The 17,587-nt window shown below is 36.7% G+C and overlaps 1 protein-coding gene across 1 annotated transcript in view; it reads left to right on the top strand.

Annotated features, from left to right (window-relative positions):
* PRKD1 (protein kinase D1) overlaps positions 1-17,587 on the top strand; it is a 93,763-nt gene that overhangs the window by 71,121 nt on the left and 5,055 nt on the right. Inside the window, exons 11-13 of the mRNA XM_008589072.1 lie at positions 700-861; positions 1,382-1,480; positions 2,557-2,824. Of these exons, the coding sequence (XP_008587294.1) occupies positions 700-861; positions 1,382-1,480; positions 2,557-2,824 (529 nt within the window). The remainder of the gene's footprint in view (positions 1-699; positions 862-1,381; positions 1,481-2,556; positions 2,825-17,587) is intronic.

Genomic DNA, 17,587 nt, shown 5'->3' with positions numbered 1-17,587 from the left:
ATCCGACCCCTCGGCGGGAGCGCCACCGCGCTCCCAAGCAGCGCACTGTAGCAGTGCGCCATGGGGCCGGCCCTATTGTTACAATATTTATTGAATGCTTAAGAACCATGCAGGACTACCATGTAGCATGATGTTCTGGACAAAGCCAGGACTCAGTAATAATTTTTTCTTCTGTTTCATAGTGATCTTCACTCAATATAAGAGCTTCTGTAACAAACCACTCCAGCCTCCAGTAGCAGAGCAATTCTAAAAAAATTTGACTAAGGTGCTTCATCAGTGCACTCAGATGGACTACATGTATAAATTTCATGTATTCTACATTGAATTTCTACCAGTTGTGTAGAGATGGCCTAGTATACTTATTTAGGACAGTATGCTTAACATTGGAGATGATCTTAAGAAATTGCAGATTTCTCAATATGGTATTCTAATTAAAACCTAATTAGCAATTTACTGTGCTGGAACTTGGATTTGTAGCATAAAAATAATTTCACTATGCATAGAAAGTAAAGATGTATTTTTTGGCAACATTAGAATTTCAAAAATACAAGGCAGCACATGTGGAATGTAGAGGTGTTAAAAATCTTAAGTGTGGGTTTCTCCATTGCTTTAAGCTTGAGCAGTTTTGTATAATCAGTGAGCTTGCCAAACAGTATCAAAAAACTCATTTTCTTCAAGTGCTTTATTTATCTTTAATAGAACCTTCATCACCCTGGTGTTGTAAATTTGGAGTGTATGTTTGAGACGCCTGAAAGAGTGTTTGTTGTTATGGAAAAACTCCATGGAGACATGCTGGAGATGATCTTGTCAAGTGAAAAGGGCAGGTTGCCAGAGCACATAACGAAGTTTTTAATTACCCAGGTAAGAAATCAATTAGAGACAGAAAAAAGATAATATTTAATATCAAATGTTATCACTGTTTAACTACAGCTTCCTAGCCTTGTTGTTTAGTCCCTCCTTCCAGTCTAAACTACAATAGAAAAGGTTGCAGTGGTTTATTATAGTATCTGATTTATAACTGTTATTCAGAGTCCAAATTCATACCAAATTAATAACATGTATGCAGACCCCTGTATTAGAACTATTCATGAAATTTTAGAATGTACATTGGCTTAGTCCTGACTCTTTGAAAATAAATGTTGAATTCCTTTATCTGTGTCTGTCTTGGTTGCTATATGAATACCACAATATGCTACTCTTTCCATTGAACTTTCCTTAGAAACCTGTTATGTTAATCTAGCTACTTCAGCATCTTGAACATAAACTTGACATTTGTCATGGGTTTTTCTTGGCCTTTTACATTTATGTCCTGGTAGAAAAAATTTTGAAATAAACTGGTAGACTTAAAATAAATAATTTTGGTGATTTCCTTTTTTTATAGATACTTGTGGCTTTGCGGCATCTTCATTTTAAAAATATCGTTCACTGTGACCTCAAACCAGAAAACGTGTTGCTAGCATCAGCTGATCCTTTCCCTCAGGCAAGTATAAATGCCTCTCTCAGCAAAAAGCCAGCTGACAGCATCCCTGGTTCCCACAGCACCCTGTCACCTTTCTTTTTTCCCTCAAAACCTTTATTTGTTTCAAATTTTTCCTGCTTGTTTTCATCAGTTTGTTACCTTCTTATATTCTGGGGACTGTGGTTTTGTCACTGGGTCTTCTCAGTTCAGCCTGCCTTAATAACACACAACTGCACCTTCTCAGTCTGCTTTTCGGCTTCTCTACAACTGGAAGCCCTAGGCCAGTGTGGAAAGCATTGGCCTGAGAGTGAGAACACTTAAAAGAGTCACAGAGATGCTACTGGCTCTGTAATGTTGGGCAAGACATTAAACCTTAGTATTATTTTCAAAGGCAAGGGCAAAACTTTCTTCCTTTCCTCAACCAAGAGGGTGGAAAACAACTGATCTTTCATCCAGGGAATCATAGATCGGAAGTGACCTGAAGAAGGGGACTGTCCTGCCTATGTGCCAATGCAGAGCTAGTATTGAGGATTATTGTGGATGGCATGATTTATCTCTGTACTTATTCTTCATCCTTTACTTATAATAAGCCCTTTAGTTAAGTTCATCACTTCCCTGATGTGCAAAATGTTTTCATGCTTTGTAAACAGTATTTCCCACTCAGTATACTTTTTTCCCACTCAGTATTTCCCACTGAGTATACTTTTTTTCACATTTGATTCTTAGTTTTTTGGGAGAGGAAGGGAGACTGTTTAGATAGTATTTTTATGAATGAAAACATACTTTGGGGGCTGTTTGGTTATCTCAATTGGTTAGACCATCATGTTGAGAACACCAATGTCCAGGGCTCAATCCCTGTACCAGCCAGCCGCCAAAATAAACAGAAAAACCAGAAAACATACTTTTGTATCAGTACATAAACCACTGTCTTCAAGTACATAAAATGGAAAATAGTTCTATCATGAGATAGATAATACTTGTATCATGAGAAATCCCTATCATTTTAGGCAAAGTATTAATGGTTGTCTCTGATGGACCTGAGCGAACACACAAACATGCAATCGTGAACTATTTCCTCAAACCCTTACTGTCAACAGGTGAAACTTTGTGATTTTGGTTTTGCCCGAATCATTGGAGAGAAGTCTTTCCGGAGGTCAGTGGTGGGTACCCCAGCTTACCTGGCTCCTGAGGTTCTAAGGAACAAGGGCTATAATCGCTCTCTAGACATGTGGTCTGTTGGGGTCATCATCTATGTAAGCCTCAGCGGCACGTTTCCATTTAATGAAGATGAAGACATACACGACCAAATCCAGAATGCAGCTTTCATGTATCCACCAAATCCCTGGAAGGAAATCTCTCATGAAGGTAATATCTTCCATTCAGAAATGATGATGGTTTAATCCTTAAGTGTTATGCTATTAATTTAATAGTGAATTATTAAATTGACAAATGCTCACTGTAAAGTACCCACTGGAGTGGAGGTACAAAAGGCACAAATCGGGGTGTGAGAAGTAAAGGAAATGGAGACCAAAAGTGTCTTTTGATGAAGTGTATGTGTATGTATACACTATGTACACACATATATAGAATATATAGTATGTGTATATATACTATATGCATGTATGTATATGTACACACACACACACACACACACACACACACACACACACACACACACGAGAGATTGGGAAATATGTATTAAGATGTAAATGAAACATCCAGGGAAAAGTTGTTCATATTTGGTATATTTCCGTAGAACTTATGAATATTTATACGTGGATGTAATGCTAATAATGAATCTTTAGTAAGGGCTTACTTACCATGTGCCTGGTTCTGTGTTAACCACTTTAAACTATTATCAACATAAGAACTCTATGATATTGATATTTTAATTTCATATTACATATATTAGTATACCAAGTTCTTTGTCTACTGATTTCCTTTGTGTGACATTAAGGTATGTATAATATTTTATTTGGGTATTTCCCTGGAATTTTTAGGTTGTTTAGTATTATAACATCCTATTGTATAATTTCTGTATGTATCTCTGATGAGTTCTTTTGGATAGATTACTTTGGCAGTGTTGCATTATTTAACATTATAATCTTCTTAGCAAATATTTCCCTCCTCTTAAAGGAAAAGAGATAGCTTTAAAAGAAATGGCAGAGTCTGACAGGGTAGAGCCAATGTTGTGTTCAGTGATTCAGAAAGGAGTTTCTCAGTAAACATACTTTGGAGTTTGTTTAATTCTTATAAAAATCCCATAAGATAGGTTTTACTGTTACACTTATATTAGAGGTAAGAAAACTAAAGCAAAAGAAGTGACACCACAGGTCAAGATCACATAGCTAGAAAGTGGCAGGGCCAGAGTTCATACTCAGTCCCTCTGAGCATCTGTCCTTTCACCAGTAGACTCACTTCTTTTCTAGTCTACGGGCAATGTCTAATTCTAAACTTATTTTAACTGTTCAGATTTTCACCACTTAATGAGGCTCATACATTCATAGATAAACATCTCTTACTTGATACCTGCCATTGCATACATTCTATAGATGGGAAAAGAGTATGTATAAACTGCCTAAGGTAAATTAAATTCTTATATTACCACTGGTATTATATAGCAAGAGCTATCTATTATCAGAGCTTTAAGTTACCATTAGCAACTATCTTTAAAACTCTCTAATTAGTTATAAATCATAACTAATGGATATATCTTAGAATCTGTGGCCTACAAAAGAACTATCATCATGTATGCCAAAGGAGTAATTAAATATTTAGGGTAACTCAACAAAGACAAAAAGTGAAATGCAATTATTTTTCTGAAGACAGAAAAGAGGGAATTATCAAATAACCTTATGACCAGTACCCTTGTTAGGCAACACTACCTCTAAATAGAATTAACCATTATACTTGATACCTGTAATCCAGAAGTTCTGTAAGATAACTTGATGTTGTTATCAGAATGCAAATCTGGAATATCTCTGAATCCAGTAAGACACTTTCCTGTTATGCAGGCATGGGTTATTGGAGAAATAACCTTCACATTTTAAAACTTTTTTTCTTGAGTAGTGGAACAGATGATGCCCACTCTCTGCTATCAGGTAAATTTACCTTGCTATGTAGATATAACCTACTTGGATATAGTCTATTTAGGACAGAAACGAATAGATGTAGAAGTGAACATTTAATTATTACTGGTAATACAGATGTGAGGCATAGATATCAATGGATAAAGAAACAGGTGTTGGGAAAACAACGTATATCACAGGTAATACAAAAGTAGAGGATAGAACATAAAATGTGCTTCAAAGCACTTAAAAACTAGTTTGGAAATGAGTTATGAGTTTGGAAAAATAATCATTTATTTCCTTGAGTTGTTAGCTAGGTATAAAATCACGGTCTTCACGTTCAGTGGGAGAATCACTGTGGATTTGACTAGTTAGAATTGCATTTTCAGAGGAGATGGAACTTAGGTCAGTCACTGAAGAATGGAAAAGAAGAGGTACAGCATTTTAGCAAGAAGGAATTATACAGGATAATTCAAAATTCATTTATACCTGACCAGAAAGTAGACATTTTACTTGGCTATAGAAATGTCTAAGCACTAAAAATTTCCTGCCACTCAAAGTGATGTGGAGACCAGCTCAGGTGGAAGATAGAACCCTCCTCACTTTTCCAAATGACTCAGTATCAGTTTAAGAATTAACTGGCCTCTCTGTCCAGTGCCTCTTTCTGGTTCATCCTTGCCTTTGAAGCACAGGAGTTGTCCTGTCTGCTAACAGAAGCTGTGGATGGCAAATGAGTTATCACGCTGTCTCTATGAACAGAACTCATGCTTGAATATAGAGGAAAGTTAGTTCAATTATGTTCAATATCAGCTGAGGTATTACAAAGGTAGTTACTGACCCACATTCTCTCCCACTATCTTGTTAAAAACAAATATTCTCTGATTAGAAGTTATAACAAGGCTGGTACCAAATAATTCTAAGCATGTAGGATGTGACAAATATACAAGCAGAACTAGTATCTGGCAAAAGGTGGTCTCAACTGATATTAGGTCAACTTTTAGTCTCAGGATCTTTACACCACACCAGAAACACTAAGAATCCAGATGCAGGGAAATAAACATCTAGGTATCTCCATGATTCTGGAGTCAAAGGTAAAGGTCAACAATAGTCAAGCAGTTAGAGATATAGTTCTATCTGCTATTCTGATTAGTCATCACTAGCAAAAGAAAATGTTAAAAGGTCTTTATAGCATGCATAGATGTGTCAGATTGAAAGGATTTCTTTATCACATACATTGCTCTCTTAGTGTAGACATGAACTCGTATATCGGGGTGATTGATTGAACAGTCATTGTGCTGCTTGATCCTCACAATAATCCTGTGATAAGTAATTGGCTTTAGTCTCTGTATTAGAGAGAAACCTGAAGATTTAGCGACTTGCGTAAGGTCACACAGTAATCTTGAAATCAAGGGCTCAGACTTGAAATCATTTATTTGCATCTGTTCTTTACACTATACATTGTTGTACACCAAAGTGTGCTTATTTCTTATGGCTTGATTTTTAGGGACCTAAAGAAATACATTATACTCATTAATTATTCTTGCTACGATAATATAATAAACTGAATACTGGCATTCTGGCGATATGCTTACTAATAATTTATCGATGAATTAATCAGGATTTGTGTTTAAATAACAGAAACGTATCTCTAACTAACTTAGGCAAATAAGATAACTTATCAACTCACACAACTGGGAAGTTCAAAAGGTCAACCTCAGATTCAGCTGGATCGTAAAGTTCAAGTCTTAGTTTCTCCATCTCTCAGCTCTGCTTTCCTTTATGATGACTTCCTTCTCAGGCGAGCACTTCATGTGGCATAGAGTGATCCTCAGCAGCCCCAGGCTTTTGTGCTGTATTTATAGTACTTGATCTCAGAATGGAAGAACGGTCATCTCTCAGTAGCCACAGAATCATGGAAAGGGGCACTGATTGACTATGCTTAAATCCTGTAATGCCCTGGAAACAATCATGCACTCACCCCAGGAGCCTGGCTCTGATTGACCAGGTGGGAGAGGAGGAGTTCCTGCAGGGAAAAGATTCTAGGCTAAAAATAAATGCAAAAGCTTTATTTAAAAATAGATCTTTGGGTGTGTGAATCAAGGTGTGATTTGAAAAATAAGAGAAAATTTGAGTAAAACTTAACTTAGCAAATGTTACAAGTAAAATGAAGATAGTAAAATTAAATTTTGAAAGAAAAATATTAATAGCTAACATTTCTACAGCATTTTCCCTGTAGCCAAACACTACTCTGACCGCTTTACATATATGAATTCATTTAATTGTGCCTAACGTTTGAATCGATACTATTATTGTTTCCATTTTAAAGATGAGAAAATGTAGGCATGGAGGGTTAGGTGGTTTGCCTGGGTGGGACCAGGGTGCAAATCCTGTTTGCTGGCTTCAAGGGAGATGTTCTTATCCACAGCATTGACAGCCATCCTGTCACACTAAATTTTTAAAATGCTTTCACTAACTTAGTGCTAGTAGCAACACAATTTTTAATAATCTCTAAAAATACTGGGAAACAGGATCATATTGTGACAAAGTATTGATTTGAGAGCTCTACTACTTAGTATCTTAGTGACCTCATCAGAGTTACTTATTCTCTTAGGCCTCAGTTTTCTTTTCTAAAATATGGTGATACTAATTCCTACCTCAGTGTGTTATTGTAAGTATTAAATGAGATTGCACTGAAAAGTGCTTAGCACAGTGATTGGCATAACTACATTAGCTTAAATATATTGCTTTCTATTTCCCAGTTGCTTTACATAGTCTATCTATCCTTCTGTCTATCTGTCTATCTGTATGTATTTAGTTTTTATATCTGTATGTACACACAGTTATTTATAAAGTTATATAACTAAATGCTTTTTTATATATTTAACTATAGTTAATATAATATGGTTATCTCTAATTATATGTAACTAAACACATACATTATATAAATATTTCTACATATATAACTGTATGAGGGGTCTTCAAAAAGTTCACAGAAATATTCATATGATCTTTTAATTCTATTTTTCCAAAAACTTTTTGAAGAACCACCTTTACATAAGATTGCTTGTACAGTAGTCCCCCCTTATCTGTGGTTTTGCTTTCCATGGTTTCAGTTACCCACATTCAACCACAGTCCACAAATATTACAAACAGTAATGTCTTTTGAGTGAGAGACAGAAAGACCAAAAGACCACATTTATATAACTTTTTTTGCTGTGTCTTGTTATAATTGTTCTATTTAATTAGTCGTTACTGTTGTTAATCTCTTACTGTGCCTAATTTATAATTAAACTTTATCATAGGTATGTATGTATAGGAAAAAACATAGAATATACAGGGTTTGGTACTATCCACAGTTTCAGGCATCCACTGGGGTTTTGGTACATATCCCTTGAGGATAAAGGGGACTACTGTATACAAACAAAACACTCCAGCATGAATCATGTGATTACAAACAATTGCACAAAAGGACACTCTAGCTCATCATGGGAAGAGAGTTCTAGAACATTTCAGTTCATTCTAAGGCAGTGTTGTGTGTTCTGTTTCCTTTCATCTTTGTGACTATCTGGCTGGTCATTTGTCATTATCCAGTACATCTGTCACTACCCGTCAGTAATTAGACATGGCCTCACTCTCACCTGCAGTTTTTATCCCATGCCAGGTTTGGCTTAGTACTCAGCACATCCAGCCTATTTCCTTTCTTGGTTCCTTTAAAGGATTCTTGCACCTATTTTTAAATATTCACTTGATTAGGTAAATTTTATCTTATGGAAAAGGCAACCCATTATCACTTAAATACTGATCCATGGACCACACTTTGAGTATTGTTGGTATTGAGTTAATGAACCAAGCTTAAAAGATACTGCATTTATTATTTAGAGGTATAGATGTGATCAGAAGAAAAATTTTAAATCGTTAGAAAAGGTACTCTGCAATAGTGGGTCTAATAATAATATGAGGTTTTTATTTTTTATTTTTAACTCTCCTTAACTGATTTAGATCTTTCACTAGGTGCATTTGATAACGTTTGTAAAAAATAATTAACGTAAACAAAAGTTCATCAAGTGAAAGAAGGATCCAAGAATAAATGGAGCACATTCTTTTTTATAACTATAATTCTTCCATGCACAGTCTAAAAGTTGTCTAAAATTTTAAATAAACAATATATGTAATATTTATATGTAAATATTTCTTACTGAAGAGCTGTAGGATTCCAGTTCGTTTTCTATAACACCAATCACTGCAGTGTGACTGAGTAGGTGAAGATGTAATCTTACGTTTGTAAACCTATCATGTCCACACAAAGGAAAATTTTCAAGTGTGAAAGTCAAATGAATTCTCTTTTCCTACATTCCTTTATTTCTCAGAATCGTAGCACACATCTTAAATGATTTTTTCTACACATGACTTGATTATACAGCTTTTGTTTTCCCCAGAGTTTATTCTTAGAGGAAGAGAAGTGACACAGGTAACCAAATGATGTGGATTGTCTAGTGAGGTGAGATATAATTTGCTTCTGTGCAAGTCATCTCACTAGGGAAATGATGACAATCCTGCAGCAATGGATCAGAAAGCATTTGTTGGAGTAACAGTACATTTCCATCATCAAATTGAATTGATGTGTTCAATTAGAGATGGATGGTAAATTTGAGGAAGGTTAGTAATGGGCCATGAAGATCACCAGAGAAATTACTACTTTTTTTTCTTCCAAGTTTTGATATTCCTTTATATGCCATTAGGGAGGCAAGCACGCAGTAATCAACACAGAGGCAGCCTCGGAAATTCTCATAAAGAGTCCCCGACCCCTGCAGACAGAAGATCATTTACTGTCTTCACAGGTGAAGTCTGAAGAAGCACCTATTCCCAAGTCACCTGCTGTGTTGTTACTGCTCAGCCTCAGGGTCACATGGTTAGTTGGCATGATCAAGAATTAAGATCAGGCAGGAAGCCTTGACATCCCATATATAAAAAGAAAAAAAAAAGGAATGCTTTTACATTAACACTAAGGCTTATCTTTATGGCAAAATTATCAAATTGTTATGGTGCACAGTGACGTAGGTTTCTTCCATTGTGTATTCTGACAGCCTCAGTGGTAGTATTTATGCCTCTTCTTTTCCCTGATAAGCACAGCTATAATTTATCCTTCCAGTTGGTTTCAATCCTTGACTGTAGATTTTAGAATGTATAGTATCTTAAGGTACAGAATGGCAATAATAATATACCACTAAATTTATCAAAGCATCTAAATTTTATTTTAAAAGCACTTTTTGCCATTCAATTTGGAAAGTTCAAATAAAATTGGTCACATGCATGTTTTTTCCCCAGATATTGGAAATTGAAAAATACAGCCAGTACCAACACAAAGCAAAGCTAAATAAAAGCCTAACACCATTACCATGTGGTATGCTTTCAAAAACCAACAGTGTTCCAGAACACTAAACACTTAAGTTGGAAGTAGTACTTTGCCATGAAAAGGAACCAGCTGTAGGTCCCTCTTTTACTACATATTGTTCAAAACAAAAAATGACCCCATTGAAAATAAGCCTCGGGTAGATGAGACCCAGAAATCCAATGGTATGAGAAACAAAAGAAAGACAATTGTCATTTTAAGAATTAAACTGTGTTTGTAACAGTTTATGAGGCTTGCAGATCCAGTAAGCCTGCTGAATATTAATGAATAGATTGATTTGTCAACATATCAACACCACTGTCAGACATAACAGCAGGAAGAAAAGGCGAGGGGACTAGCCAGTGAACTGTTTAAAAATGCTGACTGTATGCCAGGAAATTTAATCATGATTGATAAAGTAAAATGAATTGTGTGGGTCAGAACCTCCACTGGGCCTTAACATTTTAAACAATCTTGAATGAAATTCTGGAATTGATTTTACTTAATTTTTTAAAGAACATTCACTTTATTCAATAGTAAGGAACTTTACAATCATGAGCCGAGGGTGTACAATGATTTGAAAAATACCTACTAGTAGAGTGAATTTTTTAATATATATACACACACATATTTCAAAACCCAAATGAGATAATATCTGAAAACATGCTCCCCTAGGAAAGGACTCATTTATTTTGATAGCAAGTAAAATATAATTAATGGGAATTTCTCTAGCAAATAATCATTTGTAGGGAGAAACTGCTCAGAAGAAGTTTCAGCAAGAACATCGGTATTGTAAGTGCTCAAAATTGGCTATTTGCTCCCCAAATTGAAATATTTTCTATATGTTTCAATCAGAAAGCTAAAATTTCACTTCTGAATGTACATCATAGTTGAGTTCAAATATGACATCCGAATATATGTGGAGATGTCCAAGTAGAGGATCAACAAGTATTCTATAAGTTTGCTTTCTTTTACCATAACAAAACAGAATATTTCAAAGTACAGGATGTTAAAAATCTTCTCTAACCCTATACTGCTCCACAGTGTCAATCCACTGAACAATTAACCAGAATATTTCTAAATTGCTCTAGTGATGGAAAATATACAATTTTATGAGGAGCCAATTTCTTCTTAATCTGACCCTTAACACAATGAGAAAAAATGTCTCTGTGTTTATACTATTAGAACAAGCCCAATCCCTTTTTCAAATAAAGGCTCATCTCAGAGGTTTGAAAGCAGCTATGCTTTCTTCCCCAGCCTTCTCTTCTCCTATGCAGCCAGTTTTTCCTTGAAACTCCTTCTCACTGTGGTCCAAACACTCTCTTCTTTGTCTAGGTTCTTTTGAAATAAAACCTTAAAACTGATCTGACTCGATTTTTGACAGTCTAAGGGTAAAGTGAAACTACCACTTCCCTCATTATTAAGAGCACATTTCTTTTAGCATGGCATAAAATAACCTGATTTGGGGACAATAAGTTGACTCACATTGAGTTTACTATGGATTTAAAAGCCCTGAATTCTTTCTTATATATGTAGTTAGATAAGCTGGATTTTTGAATTCTGTACTTAGATCTATCTGGGGAGTTGAGAGAATGGGACCTAAATAGAAGACTTAGTTTCATGTGTCTCTGTTAAATGTTATCTTACCAGTATGGCCCATTGTGCCAGCCTGTGGCTATTTTGGAAATTATTTGTATAATCCAATTTGTTTGCTTTTTCTGTCAGCATCTTCTGAATCGAAGTTATCTTTAAACTTGTTTGTTTTCATTGTTGAATGCTAAGCAAGATGGGGCTGAGGACAGTTACCATTCCCTATGTTTAGATACCATTCTCTGTATTTAGATTCATCTATTCAGGGGCCCTTTGGGCAATATTAAACCACTTATTAACCACTTTCAGTATTCTTATACCTCTAGCCTCTTGCTACTCAAAATTCCAGCAGTATTGGCATGGCCAGGAGCCATTAAAAATAAAGACTATCAGGCCCTACCCCAGACCTACTGAATCAGAATCTTCTTTAAGTTTGCTTAACCTATTACCCATATGTATGTAAAAGCCTGAGAAGCACTGCTCAGCACAGTCATTTTTAACTCTAGATGCACATATTAGGAACACCTGAAGCATTTCTAGAACTACGAAAACCTGGAGGATCCTACCCTAAAGATATTTACTTGACCCTTGAGATTGAGTATCAGTATTTAAAAACAAAACAAAGCTCTCCAAAGGATTTTAATGTACAGTGAATTGTAAAAAAAAAAAAAAAAAAAAAAAAAAATTCCACCCTCAGCATCCTTAGTATTTTTTGACTGGTAAGGGGATTGCAACCCTTGGCAGTGTTGTCTGCACCATGCTCAGCCAGTGAGCACACCGGCCATCCCTATATAGGATCCGAACCTGCGGCCTTGGCACTACCAGCGCCGCACTCTCCCAAGTGAGCCATGGGGCCGGCCCAGAATAATACAAATATATTTTGATTTCTGCTTTCAATTTTGAGTCAGTTGGGCATCAGTTTGGGGGCAGCTGTGTGCTTGTGTTTAAGCAATTCATGATTTGCAAGATTGTGTTTCTAGTGTTCAGGAGGAAATGAAATTTAGTGCAAAGCAAAAGAGTAGCCATCAATAGAATAACTTTCTACAGAGAGAAAAACTGGGAAAGGAAAGATATCAGCTTGAGTTTCTAAAGGTCTTGCACTTCATTGGATTCTGGTAATTGACTCAGGAGCGAGTGAGATGATGATTTCCAGTGGCCTTGTTTGCTGCTGGCAGCCTCTGGTTCAGCCCCTGAGAGGAGCGTCCCAGTTAGTGTTGCTGGGCAACAGCATGCTGGGTTGAGAGCTGGAATGTGAAGGGTTGCAAAATGGTTTTTAAAGTAAACACACAACTTACCATCAGCACGAAGCAAACCAAAGGGAGAGAAGTACCAAGTACTACACTGTGACAGGCAGTGAGGCAGAATTGAGAGGAAAAAACAAAAACAAACACTTGGTTAGAAGGCATGGAGCCTGGAGGTTGATTGGTGATAGTTCTGTCACCAGAATGATCGTTCTGATCTGCTTTCTAATATGAAAATATGTGCCTGCATAATTTGGGGGTGGAGAGAAGACAGGATGAAAAAAAATAAAAAGTACTGAGTCTGGACAAAAGAGATCAGCCCTTGGGTTTTATAGGTAATTTCCCTTTTGTAAAATAAATATGATCTGTATTGCAGATAGTCTCAGCATCATTCTAATTTTCTGATAGAAATCACTGATCCTGTGATCTGTTTACACTTTATGGAGTTGTGAGTGTCTTACTATCCAGGCATATATTTAGCCAAAATATACAAACCATATGCACCCAATACGGGTATTAAAATTTAGAGCTGAGAAAATGGCCACTTAAATTACTAATTAATGTATTCAATATACTAAATGCTATTTAGCAAGCATTTTTCTAACGCATTAAAGTTTAGATGCATTTTATTTGAAGATTTATGAAACTTACATGCAGGAATGAATACCAATCTATATGACGTTAAACTAAAATCTAATGGAGGGAGACAGGTATGTACTGAAATAATAAAAGGAAATAATAAAAGATGGGAAATGGAATATGACTGAGAGGTGTGACTGAGAGACCAATTAAGCATTAAAATATATCCAGTTACAATCTTTTTGGAGTATTTTCTCCAAGATTTAGATGCCAGTTAGTTTAACCACAACAATGGCACATGGAAATGTACTTTCTACATACACAGAACCTGTTATGTTCATGTACTTGAAATTTGCTTTCAAATACAGAATGACTGCAATATAGTTTGCACAACTGCAAACACAATTCTGTACAAGGGTACTTCAAAACGTTTGTGGAAAAATAGAAGTAAAAGATAATACAAATCTTTCTGTGAGCTTTTGGATGGCCCCTTGTATTTTGATACCAGAAGGAAATGGAATCTATACAATTATATTCTGATGAAACATTTCCTTTACTAGTTAAAACATAAAGCCCTCAGTACCTACATATACCACTTAATTTCGTCTTCATTCAGCTACCCTTGTGCACCTAGCAAATAGGCTCCACAAAACTTCAGCTATGCTGACATCTGCTGAAAGTCCCATTCTGCTAAAAAAAAAATAAATAAATAAGTAAAAGATACTGTTTCATAAAGTTTTCTCTTTGTTTTCCTGACACTTTAGTCTGTGGAGCAAGGAGAAAATTTGCTGTACAGGAATTTAGGAGAAAAATAACTGCATTAGCCAAGAATTTATTGTAGCTAAAAGAAAAAGAAACATAAGACTTTATATATATATATTAATTTATAGGAAACATTAGTGTGAATCCATGGTTAGAGACATCTTAGAAAGCACGAAACTCTTTGCTCATGGGGGAAAAATTTAAAAATTGAAATTTGCACCATATAGTTGTTGAAAATTTTCCAATAACAAAGGAAGAGGAAAAACTTTCCACATTGCTCTGACGTGGCTAAATAAAAGAGCCTGGATTTAAGACAATTTGATAAAGTGGAAGGGGAGGGGACTGAGTTTAAGAATGAATAAGAGAAAACAATTCTCAGAAAAATATTAGAAAAACTGACTCCCAGAATAAATGGGCGTATACAATCAGAAAATAATCATACCACTCTTATAAGAAAGCTGGTGTTCTGTTTACTGCAAAGAGATGGAAGAACCAGCCAGTACCTATTTTGCTCTTGTTTTCTTCAGGGAGAGAGGTGGGGGGAAGTCTTCAAATGGAGACAATTAAAGGCAGGGAGTGTGAAACTAAAAGGCTAACCCCAAGAGAGTAGAGGATTCTCATTTTCTGTGCTGCTAGGCCCTAGCCCAGCCCCAGCTGTTTAAAATGGCAACTCCTTTTTGCCTGAAACCCCTGAGAGACCAGCAGTGTGTTGCAGTGTACCTCACCCCATGACATCCAGGTATTTGGATATCGTCTTTTGGCTACTTTTGTGGAGAGAGGTGCAAGCTACCAAGAATTTCTGAAGCATCATCTGCTTCCAAAGCATCACTTTCTCATGGGCCTCCAGACTCCTCATGGGCTCCAGACCCTTGTGGGGATCCACACGACCTGGAGTTCTGCATTCCTCTACCTTCCCCTCTGGGCACCAGCATCTTATTCTTTCCTTCCTGTTTCCCACAGCCAGGCCGTTTTCTTTTTCTCCTTTGCTTCATTTTTGAGAGGATTCGCAGAAGGGCCCAATTTTGTATCTGCCTTTCCCCCATCTCTCCCACAGTTCCAAAGGCATGCCCCCTACCACATTTTCTCTAGATCAGAATTCTGAATTTTGACTTCAGTTTAGGAACTGGAGTTGAGAACCCATTTTGAATTTTTTTCTGATTGTCAGCTCTCTTCTGGGACTGTTGTGGCTGCTCCAGTTTTACTAGGCTTATTGCTCCTTTACTACCGGCTTTCCCTTTCCCTTGTCTTGGATCCTTACACCTGGTGAATTACACATAGCAGGCTCTGCTGGGAGCCAGCACCCGGGTAGAAATGGAAGTATCACAAGAGGGCACCCACTGGCAGCTGTAAGATGGATAAATGTTCAGAACTGGGCATATTGCATATTGAAGAAGATGTGTTCTTAGAGCCATTGTAATTTTTAATAAACCATGGATAATACGAGACATATAACAGGACATTTGAGACATGTCATAGATGTCCGAATTTCTAAAAGGGGAAAAGAATACATTCTGAAATTATTCAGCAAGAAGCTTAGTATTTATCCCTGACAAAATCCTGGAATGAATGATTAAATAGATGGTTTGTAGACACTTAGAAAACATATTCTGGTCCTTAGAAAGAAATGATTAAAAGTCAGTATTAGTCAATGTTAGTTTACTTAGAGTACATTATTACAAAATAACTGCACTTTCTTGTTAAGTAGAATTGCCAGATTGGTAGAATGAGCAATACCGAGAACTGATGTGTCTTGACTGTAATAGAACATTTGAAAAAATCTTCTGCAATACCTTTTGGAGAAGATGATAAAATATGGACTGGATGGAAATATTCCTAGGAGGAAACATTGCTTGTTTATAAGCCTTGCTCAAAGAATAATTAATAGGCTTGGCAGTTGGGAATGTGATCTGTGATAGTCAGCAAGCCTTGTGTTTAAGCCTTGTCCTGAAACAAAATTCTAATAATTTGATTAATGCACAGCAGATGGGCTTATTCCGTGTGTATGTGGCAGAAAGCTAGGAGGATTAACTCCTCTGATAGGAGGGGTTCCTATCACATTCAGAATAGACTTTGAGAACTGAAATGTGGAGCTATAATCACACACACGCACACATATCTGTGCATGCAAGTACACAAATGCATGGTGGAAACACAACTAAGAAAAATTTTAATGTTCATGACTGGAAAAAAATTGAAAAACATAGTTTTTGACATTATTATCAGTTAATAATAATGAGGTATTGGTGTAATACAAGTACTTGTCTGTCATAGTGTGTAAGAGCGCAGACTTTGAAGCTGGGTCCTGCAGGGTGTCAGCCCCAGCTCTTTTGCCTAGGAGCTGTCTGACTATGACCGAGCTACCTGGCCTTTGGAAGCTTCAGTTTTTGCTTTTATATGAAATGGAGATTAAAATAATAACTACAGGGCCGGCCCGGTGGCGCACTGGATAGTGCGCCGCTTGGGAAGCGCGGCGGCGCTCCCGCCCGAGGGTTCGGATCCCACATACAGACCGGTTCCCGCTCACTGGCTGAGCGAGGCGCGGGAGCAACGCCGAGGGTTGCGATCCCATTGCCGGTCCCCGGTCCGGTACGGGGGCAACACTGAGGGTTGCGATCCGTTGCCGGACACGGAAAAAAGACAAAAGACAAAAAAACAAACAAACAAAAAATAATAATAATAACTACAGCCAGAGGGTTGTTATAAGGGGAAAATAAGAATAGGAAGGTAACTTTTTTTTTAAAAAAAAGAATGAAAATCCCTCAATTTGAGGCTATATGAATAATATCTGTGTGTGTAAATCAAATACTGGTAGTTAATGATAAGGAAAACTCTGGTCATTTATCACTGAATTTTAACAGGGACATTTAGAAAAAGCTAGTGAACGTTAAAATCAGGGTGTGCAGGGAGACTGGAGAGTCTGAAAGACAAGTGAAGGAACTGTAGAAGGTGAGGTTAAGGGGAATCACTGTCTGCAGAGACTTAAACTGTCATGCACAGTAGAGCCAATTGCTCCAGTGCATCTAGAACCTATTTATATAGGACTAATGAGGGTAAGTTATAAAAAGAAAACATTTTTTTTTCTTTGAGTAGGATATTAATTAAAGGTCAAAGATTGGAAATGGTGCATTTTATCATTATATAATTTGGCAGGGAGGTGGCATGTTTGTGCATGTTGTGCCTTTGCAACTAAATTGGGAGCTTTTCAGGGCCAGAGCTTTATTGTTAACTTTTTATTCCCTTAGTAATTGCCAACAGTAATTACTTAAGGAAAATTTGGTGAATAAACTAATGAATGAATAATACATACATGTGAGAAACTCTTACTACATGAGTATTAGCAACTTAAACATGGCCAGTAGAGAAAACGTTTAAAAACAGAAGTAAAAAACAACTTTAAAATCTCTTTTAAAAATGGGTTTCCTGGGCCGGCCCGGTGGTGCACTGGAGAGTGCGCCACTTGGGAGTGCGGTGGCGCTCCCGCTGAGGGTTCGGATCCCAT

This window comes from Galeopterus variegatus, unplaced genomic scaffold, assembly GCF_000696425.1.
Source record: "Galeopterus variegatus unplaced genomic scaffold, G_variegatus-3.0.2 Scaffold5181, whole genome shotgun sequence".
Lineage (NCBI taxonomy): Eukaryota > Metazoa > Chordata > Mammalia > Dermoptera > Cynocephalidae > Galeopterus > Galeopterus variegatus.
Note: the sequence above shows the minus strand (reverse complement) of the source record. Positions and strands in the feature narration are given on the sequence as shown.